We start from the raw sequence: 9453 nt of genomic DNA, 5'->3' as shown, positions 1-9453 counted from the left end.
GCACTGGAGTCCCAGCGTGCATTTTTGGTTGCTGGGCCTCCAGTGCGTCCCTGCACCTTATTAGGAGGAGTTGGCTACCTCCAGGTACACCTGCATGTAATTTATCAACTTCATTAATATGCTCACACTTGGAGACTCGGATACATAGAGTTAGGACCACACTTTGCAGAGGTGCCTTGGCGCGGCAGTGTGGCTTCTACATATTTTTGGCCAAAAGTTTGTGCAACTAAAACCTCTGATTTTAACGCATACTGTTGACAGGGCTACTTGTTTGGTTGCAGGCTGGCTGGCAGGTTGAGGCTGGGGAATTTTTGTGTTTTGTATTGTTGTAAGCCTTCCCAATGTGCGCCCTGCTATAAAGGCCGGTTATAGATTCATGCATGTACCATTTTTTTCTAGTTTTTCTTGGAGTGTGACTGTTTGAGGTTGTGGACAGGTGTCTTTTATACTGATAACAGTTCAAACAGGTGCCATTGATACAGGTAATGAGTGCAGGACAGAGGAGCCTCTTAAAGAAGAAGGTACAGGTCTGTGAGAGCCAGAACTCTTGCTTGTAGGTGACCAAATACTTATTTTCCACCATAATTTGCAAATAAATTAGTTCCAAATCCCAATGTGATTTGTCTGGATTTGTTTTCTCATTTTGTCTCTCATAGTTGAGGTCTACCTATGATGCCAATCACAGGCTTCTCATCTTTTTAAGTGGGAGAACTTGCACAATTGGTGGCTGACTAAATAATTTTTGCCCTACGGTATATTTGTGTCTGTGTAAGTTTGACAAGGGAAAATTTAGCCATTGGCCAGGGTCGTGGTGGGACGTACCAACATTCTCTAAGATGTCTGTAAATAACTTGATTGGGCAGATGTTCTTCTTTCGCCATGGAAAAAAGATTTATCTGAAATATATGAAATTGCAGTGTAACCTGGTTTAGGCCTATGTAACAAGTAGTGTTGTGGGTCAGAGTTTCAGAGTTTTAGAAGTATATTTACTGAACAAAGTCTCTCTATAAAGTACATTTACACTGTAACAAAGACTTGTAAAAACTATGCATTGTAAAACGTATAATTGCCACCAGGTAAAAAACCCTTTGATGTCACACAGAGGTATTGGAAGTGAAGCAATTTCTTTGTTTTGACTTGAATTGAGGTTTACAAGCATTCAGCTCTTTGTTGTTGAATGTGATTGAATTCCAAGATTCCTTTGCACCCTTTTACAGGTTAACTTTTTTGTATTTACTTGCAGTGCATTATTTGCAAACGAATCTGATTTGGTATGAATGTTTAGGCCACCCATACACATAAGAGGGCATGCAGTCCCAAACATCCTGTCCTTAGAAAATAATAGAGAACAGATAGCTGTCCAGAGCAGACCTTGGCTTAGCCAATCATGATATGTAGAGGGCAGGAGCAGAACAAGGGAGGCATGACCACTCTAGCGTCGGCTTATTTGCCAAGTAACGACAGCATTAAGACATGGTTTCCTGACCTGTTAAATCAGTTGTATTCCTTTGCAAGACAGGTAACCTAGATTGGTTGAGGATGCCACAGACATACGATGGTCTCTTCATGCAGTTTGTTTTTGGTTCAATCAGGATAAACTTATTTTATTTCTCTTGGGATCACCAGGGGTATTCAGAAAAGTTGGAAATTCTCTATGAACAATTACACGCCCTAGGGCAAACCTGAACTACCTGTTCCATACACCATAGGGCATCGATTAGAACTGTTTACCAGTTTTGGCATCAGAAAGCAAAAAGACGGCATATTTTAAGGTTTATGTATAATAGGATTTACTACCAAAAATGTCCCTTCATGGATAAAGATGCAGCTATTGAAGATCTAGTTGTTCAACCCAGATGTTGACTAACCAGGACTTTTAATAGATTTAGCAATGCATGCTTATAACCATACATTCAAGCACATGACAAATTATTTCAGGCACATGCCAAGTATTCCGGATCATGTAGGGGACAAAAGGATATGTTGTATGATGTCTGCATGTATTGGCAAATGTGGTTATAAGATTATCAATTTGAGATAGTGATCCAAATGTGTAGAATTGGTTAACTGCCATTTGGAAGAACAGTTATGCCTCAATTTTATAATTTAGCAGTGCACTGCAAAACAAGAAAAGGAAATTATTTTGTTTTGCTACATCCTAGCAAAGTGTCTGGCTGCATACAACCAAAAAAAAAATCTAAATGTAATTTTCCTTTCATGGCTTTTCCTTGGGTCAGACTCTGTCCAAGTGATTCCCAGAGTACCTCTTACATACCATAAAAACTAAAAAGACTTTTATGAGTTCAGTGTTCTATTGCATGGTTCAGTACATACTTCCATCAAAGTCTGTCTGGGTTTTGCTCAAAATATTGAGAAGAGGTTAGGAACTGGCACCAGGCCAAATGACAGTTGAATCAGTAGTAAGGAACCATCCTAAAAAAAATTTGTGCTGGTTGAAGATTGGTAGATTGAGGTAAACATTAGCCAGAGATAATCCGAACTAGCTTTTTCACAAAAAGAATTAAACAGAATGTCTTGCTAGACGCATTGATGAGTAGACACCCTGATGTCTCTTTAGTTGATTAACAAATATCATAAGCTCAATTCTCAAAGCTTAACACACCAGGATAATGGTTATTTTGGAAAAAAATATATAGTTATCCGCTTAGTCTAATAAGACTTGAAATTCAATGTCACATGACTAAAATAAAGTTACTTATCTTGTTAAAGCTTTGTGAATTTGGCATTTATGGCTTTTTACTTTCATGGATTTATTAAATAAGTTAAACGACTCTTGACCACACAGGAAGGAGTATGTATTTGTGGGAACAAAATGGTCTGAAGAACACATTTAATAGAATTCCAGAACATAATGTTTGTTGATGACAGAGAGCAGCCATTGGTCCTGGATGTGCTGTTCCCAAATGTGCCCAAAATATGTAAACCTGACCCTCACCAGTTGGCTCTGACAGGGCATCTCTCTTTGAAGCTTTGGAAGGTTGTAGGCTTGTTTATGGCTGACTTTTTAGAAAGGAGCTCTGTTTGTCTCTCTGGGATGCCCCGCAGAGTAGCTCTTCTTCTTTTTTTTTTTTTTTTTGGCACCCTTGGGGTTGGGGAGGGGCTGGGGGCATAAGGCCAGATATTAACTAATAACTTAGTGGACTGCATTATAGAAAATGATTTGATTTGTCCATCAAACTTTGCTTTGAGAATTGTTTATTAATCATGGATACTGCCACAAAACCCTTTTTAGTAGTTGCTGAATAAAAGCATAAATTGAAGTATGAAGCACATGTTGCCAGAGTTAGCCTTGCTATAAGGCTACATCCTCAGTCATTTTCATTATTTACAAAATCAGAGGATATTAAAGAAAAGTTTTCAAATATAAATTATTCTCCCAATTATTTTAAGAAGGAGTTGGCTCTTCTTCTAAGGGGGCATAGGTGGCAAAGAGTCTTTGAAAGGTACTGTAGTCTCCAGAGGGTACCTGTGTCATAAATATTTTAAATTCACTGTTCCTTTAAGCTGGCACAAACCAGACATCCATTGCATACTGACCTCCACCAAATCTAAATCCTTCACCATTAAAGAACTATGGGGTCAGGGCTTTTCCCCATAGTTCTCCTAAGGGTAATGGGAGGACACAAACTAGCGTCCTCCCGTCACCCAAAGCTCAGCATACCGCGAGCTACAGCTCACGGTATACTGAGACGCCGCAGCCGGGATGGATCCTGGCATTACTGTCTGGATCCACCCAGCTGCATGAGTGACAGCTGGCTCTGCCTATTTAGAGGCAGAGCCACTGTACCCGCCCCCTCCCCTGTCCGTCCCACCATTCAGCGCTGGAGGATCAGACGGGAGAGGGGGAATCCCTGCAGGGAGCCATGAGTGACAGTCGCGGCTCTCTGCAGGGACAGGATCGAGAAGTGAGCGAGCGACGGTATGTGTTTGTTCACTTCCCGATCTATTGAGCCGACCTATGACAGTTTACACACCCTGGGATGTTTGGCCTTGTTACAGACACACAAGGTGACACACAGGTTAAATTGGCAATTAAAGGTTAATCCGTGGCTTTTTAAATTGCAATTAGTGTCTGTGTATAAATAGTGAATGAGTTTGTTAGCTCTCACGTGGATGCACTGAGCAGGCTAGATACTGAGCCATGGGGAGCGGAAAAGAACTGTCAAAAGACCTGCGTAACAAGGTAATGGAGCTTTATAAAGATGCAAAAGGATATAAAAAGATATCCAAAGCCTTGAAAATGTCAGTCAGTACTGTTCAATCACTTATTAAGAAGTGTAAAATTCAGGGATCTCTTGATACCAAGCCGAAGTCAGACCAAGAAAGATTGCAGCCACAACTGCCAGAAGAATTGTTCAGGATACAAAAAAAACCCTCAGGTAACCCCCAAGAGAAATACAGGCTGCACTGGAAAAATACAGTGTTGTTGTTTCAAGGAGCACAATATGGCGTTACTTGAACAAAAATGAGCTGCATGGTTGAGCTGCCAGAAAGAAGCCTTTTACTGCACAAATGCCACAAAAAAGCATGGTTACAATATGCCTGGAACACTTTGACGCGCCTCACAGCTTCTGGCATACTGTAATTTGGAGTGAGGAGACCGAAATAGAGCTTGATGGTCACAACCATAAACGCTATGTTTGGAGAGGGGTCAACAAGGCCTATAGCGACAAGAATACCTTCCACACTGTGAAGCATGGTGGTGGCTTACTGATGTTTTGGGGGTGTGAACTCTAAAGGCATAGGGAATCTTGTGAAAATTGATGGCAAGATGAATGCAGCATGTTATCAGAAAATATTGGGAGACAATTTGCATTCTTCTGCATGAAAGCTGCTCATGGGAAGCTGTTGTACTTTCCAGCATGACAATGACCCTAAGCACAAGGCCAAGTCAAGCTGAAGGTTCTGGAGTGGCCATCACAGTCTCCTGACCATAAGATCTTTGAGCCACTCTGGGGAGATCTCAAATGTACGGTTCATGCAAGACGACCAAAGTCTTTGCATGACTTAGAGGCATTTCGCCAAGACGAATGGGCAGCTATACCACCTGCAAGAATTCGGGGCCTCATGGACCACCTTTACAAAAGACTGCACGCTGTCATTGATGCTAAATGGGACAATACACCGTATTAAGAACTAAGGGTATGCAGACTTTTGAACAGGGGTCCTTTCATTTTTTTATTTGTTGCCATGTTTTGTTTTATGATTGTGCCATTCTGTTATGACCTACAGTTGAATATAAATCCCATAAGAAATAAAAGAAATGTGTTTTGCCTGCTCACTCATGTTTTCCTTGAAAATGGCACATATACTACCAATTCTCCAAGGGTATGCAAACTTTTGAGCACTACTATGTGTGTGTGTTTGTGTATGTATATATGTGCGTATATACTTAGTGCATCTTCACTAATCAACCTTTTGCTTTGCCCCATTTTCTTTAGCATATGTACCTAGACTGAACAGCTGTTCCTCAAAATGAGGAAATACTTACTGATCATGTATGAACCTGACCATATTCAGGTTTTCAGTTCTTGCATATTTCAGAGCATACTGATTAACAGGTGTTCAAACAATGGATCCTATGCTTGCAATTTAAATATTTTGTATACATAAGTTATAACTTTTCTATACATTTCTTCCAATGGAATTTGTTTGTTTTTTTTCAGTGTTCTTTTCTGCCAAAATTTCAAATAAGAATAGAAACAAAGTTTGAAAATAATAATGGCTCCAATGACCGGGTAAGCAACTCCTTTATATACTATAACGTCTACTAAAACTAAGGGTCCAGAATCAGATTACAATAAACATATTGCATGCCTGGTTAATTCAGACAATGAATGAAAAAGATCATAAGAGATTTCCTTAAGGGGAGCTCTTTCCCAAACCCTGAAGAAAAAGTATTTGCATATTCTAAACAAGTAGTAAAAGCACTTACTGCAAGCTCTCATTTACCTGTGTAGCTATTTTGGAGAATCCACCTTCTATTTCACAACAGGGGGACAGAAATCTCAGCTGTTTTCTGTAGAGAGTAGCCTGCTAAACTTCTGTTAAAGTGACACTAAACTGCATTTCACATTTTAAAAATGCATTCAGGTACCTTTTAACTATTAACACAAATGTATCTTATTTGTGTATCACTCAGCTGTAGATCATCAAATCATCTCTGAATTGGTGCTGACTCTGTCCTTCCTACTGTAGGATGGCTACCTTTGTTCCCCATGAGCCCTGTGTGTGTTGTAAAGTAGCCACTGCTCCAAGCTTACTCCTGTGATGGACTACAATCTCAATACAAATTAGTAAACTAGTCCATCACAGGAGTGAGCTTGGAGAGGTGTCTACTTTACAACACACACAGGGCCCATGGCGAACAAATGTAGCCACCCTCCAGAAGGAAGGACAGTGTCGGCACCAATTCAGAGATGATTTGAGTATCTACAGCCGAGAGATACACAAATAAGATACATTTTTGTCAATAGTTAAGGTACTTGTATGCATTTTAAAGATTTAACTCCTGAGTCTTTTGTGACTTTAACAAATACCAGGTGCTTGTAAGTTGGTAGAAACATACTAAAATTGACTTTAGAACTTTTGAGATCACAACACAGTACAAGCAGTTGAGAGTTAGTGATAGCTTGTGTTAAAGCTAATTTACTAACTCTTAGGAATATGTATATTCTTTATTGTCCATAGTCTAGACATGGGTCAATTTCAAGTGAACATTACATATCCAAACTTTATGTGCAAATCTTTACTTGTTATAGTCAAGCCACATTCCTCCTTCCGTTGATAGGCAGCCTTGCAGACTAATAGGAATATTAGTCTAATATGGAGTCTAAATCCTCTATCTTGAATGTATACATTGTTGTTTTATAACAGCGAAACATTTTATGATTTGCTGATATAGTTTATCCAAACCATATTACATGCAAAGCAAGATAGTTCAAGCCGTGATTTGTCATAATTGTGATGATTATGGCTTACAGCTCATGAAAACCCCAAGAACTCCAAATCCACAACCTCAAAAAAGTAGATTATTACATGCAATCAATAAAACAAGGATTGTACATAGAACAATATCGGACCTCTGAAAAGTACAAGCATGCATATGTACTCAGTACTTGGTTTGGGCCCCTTTTGCAGCACTTACTGCAATTACTTTTGCACGATATTCTAATTATTCGAGTTTCACCTGTATGTAACTATACCGTGCCAGTCATTCCCCATTGCTCCTCCTCGCATAGGTGTCATGCAACATGCATTCTGCGTATTCCTGTGGCTAATTCTGCAAGAGGCAGTGACATACACCTGAGCTAACTTGTCATGTCCTCACTTGAGAAGGGGGTGCAGAGCCAGAGTCTCATTCAGTCATCCTTTGGCATTTACCTAGAACTAATCTTTGCTGCTTCTGGTATTAAAATCTTTGCTGTTAGCTGGTGTATGATGTTAGGGAAATGGTGATGTCACAACCTCAATTGTGTGCCCGAGATTAGGGCTAACAATTAGCTGCTAGATCTAACACTGTCAGGTGGGATAAGGTCACATGCTTCCTCTTATATGTATTTTTACTGGCAGTGGAAGGAGCATTGGTTAAGTGCTGGCAAAGTAACAGTGGGTCAGGGGCACCCTTTTGCAAAGAGACTGTATGGGCAAAGCAAGTGTCCTATAAGGGTTTAGAGGGCTATGTGTTTGTTAAAAATGTACTGAAAGCTCTAAGTTATGTGGTGTTTTATGGCCTTTTGTTATGATAAACATTGTGCTGCACTGGGCTTTGTTTCAATGTATTAAATGTATTTATATACAGTGTTTTAATTATATATATTCTGATGTGTTTATATATTACATATCACATAGTGCTCTGTAGGTTTTTGGCTTTTGTACTCTGTACCCTATTTACAAATAAAATAAAAGGCCTGCATAAGTGGGGCCAACAGTTTAAGGATCTGATATGTCATGTCATAGCATAACTCCATCAGTAAACACAATCTTTGTCTCCACACACTGATCCACACAAATCTCAGTAATTTGAATGTCTCTGGTTTTTGGTGTTCTTGTACATCAGAATTGCAAATACTAGTAGTGCTTTACCCGCTTATATTTGCATTCCAAATCAGAAAAAACAAATAGTCAAATAAAGTTGTTTGCATCCATGGCACACACGTTGCTTGTACACAGACAAATAATTTGCATGAGCTTGCTTGCTAGCAAAGCATTTGAGTGTGGTCAAAAGCAAATATGTAGAGATAGTCAGCTTGTCGATAAACTATCCCACCCTTGGTCAGATGCAAAAAATTTCACTAAATTGGTCAAATTATGTAAGTAAACAACTTTTTATGCTTTGTTCGTGCATTGGATGAACAAAGAATAAAATGAATGCAATGGATAAGAGGAAGTGTTGATGAATGGTATACAATCTATTTTAGATTATACAGAGAATAGGTGCAGTTTGTGCCGTACTAAAGTCTCCAGTTAATACCTTGTTATGATGTCACACCATGAACTGATTTGTTGGATTGTAAGTGGACACCATGGGGTACTATTGAAGAGTTATCCCTTCTTTATCACACCTTTCACCACTTCCTTGCAGTAATATCGATCTTGGCTTTATGTCTCGCATAGGTGTCATGCAACATGCATTCTGCGTATTCCTGTGGCTAATTCTGCAAGAGGCAGTGACATACACCTGAGCTAACTTGTCATGTCCTCACTTGAGAAGGGGGTGCAGAGCCAGAGTCTCATTCAGTCATCCTTTGGCATTTACCTAGAACTAAGCAATTAGTTCTTGGCGGGTTTACCATTTTCAAGTGATTCCCACCCCATCAAGAAAGAACTATAGTGTGGGCTACCATTGCGTGCCTCCTTATGAAAGATATTAGGTGCATGGCTTCAAAAGAATAGGCAGATAAAAGGCCAAATTCCTTATTTTTATACTTGTTGTAGGTTAGTGATGCAAAGTCTCCAAAAGAAAACAGTTGTTACTATTTAAGAAAGTGGAGACATCAGATTGACATTGTATTGCTTAGGTTCTGCTTGAATTAGATTACAACTTTTACACAGTGTTATTAATGCACAATAACATGTTGCGTTACCGATTGTGTGTTAATGCAACACATACAGTCAGAATAGTTGATTGCCACGAATGGTTGAAACTTCGTATAGTAATACAGAGAGGTTCTTGACATTGCATACATTCAGACATGTAATATGTCCAGATTCTTCCTGCAGTGCCACCAGATGATTGTTTTATGTGACGTGGCAAGGTCATGATTTGCAGTGATTTTTTTTTTTTTTTTGTGGGTAATATTGTTTTTTTAGGTTTTGGACATCCAGATTATTCTGTTACAACTACCACTTTATGTATTTGCACATACTTTCCTGAGACTTTATCTGTACGAGCAGTACTGACTTGGCGCTATTCACCGATGGTGTCCAATG

At 39.3% G+C, this 9453-nt stretch overlaps 1 protein-coding gene across 1 annotated transcript in view; it reads left to right on the top strand.

The window, feature by feature from the left end:
• LOC108804678 (cytoplasmic phosphatidylinositol transfer protein 1-like) overlaps positions 1 to 9453 on the top strand; it is a 102962-nt gene that overhangs the window by 83794 nt on the left and 9715 nt on the right. The window contains exon 5 of the mRNA XM_018576520.1: positions 5688 to 5759. Within this exon, the coding sequence (XP_018432022.1) occupies positions 5688 to 5759 (72 nt within the window). The remainder of the gene's footprint in view (positions 1 to 5687; positions 5760 to 9453) is intronic.

This window comes from Nanorana parkeri, unplaced genomic scaffold (assembly GCF_000935625.1).
Source record: "Nanorana parkeri isolate BGI_ZX_2015 unplaced genomic scaffold, ASM93562v1 scaffold69, whole genome shotgun sequence".
Taxonomy (NCBI): domain Eukaryota; kingdom Metazoa; phylum Chordata; class Amphibia; order Anura; family Dicroglossidae; genus Nanorana; species Nanorana parkeri.
The sequence above is the reverse complement of the archived record's forward strand: the minus strand, read 5'-3'. Positions and strand labels throughout refer to the sequence as shown.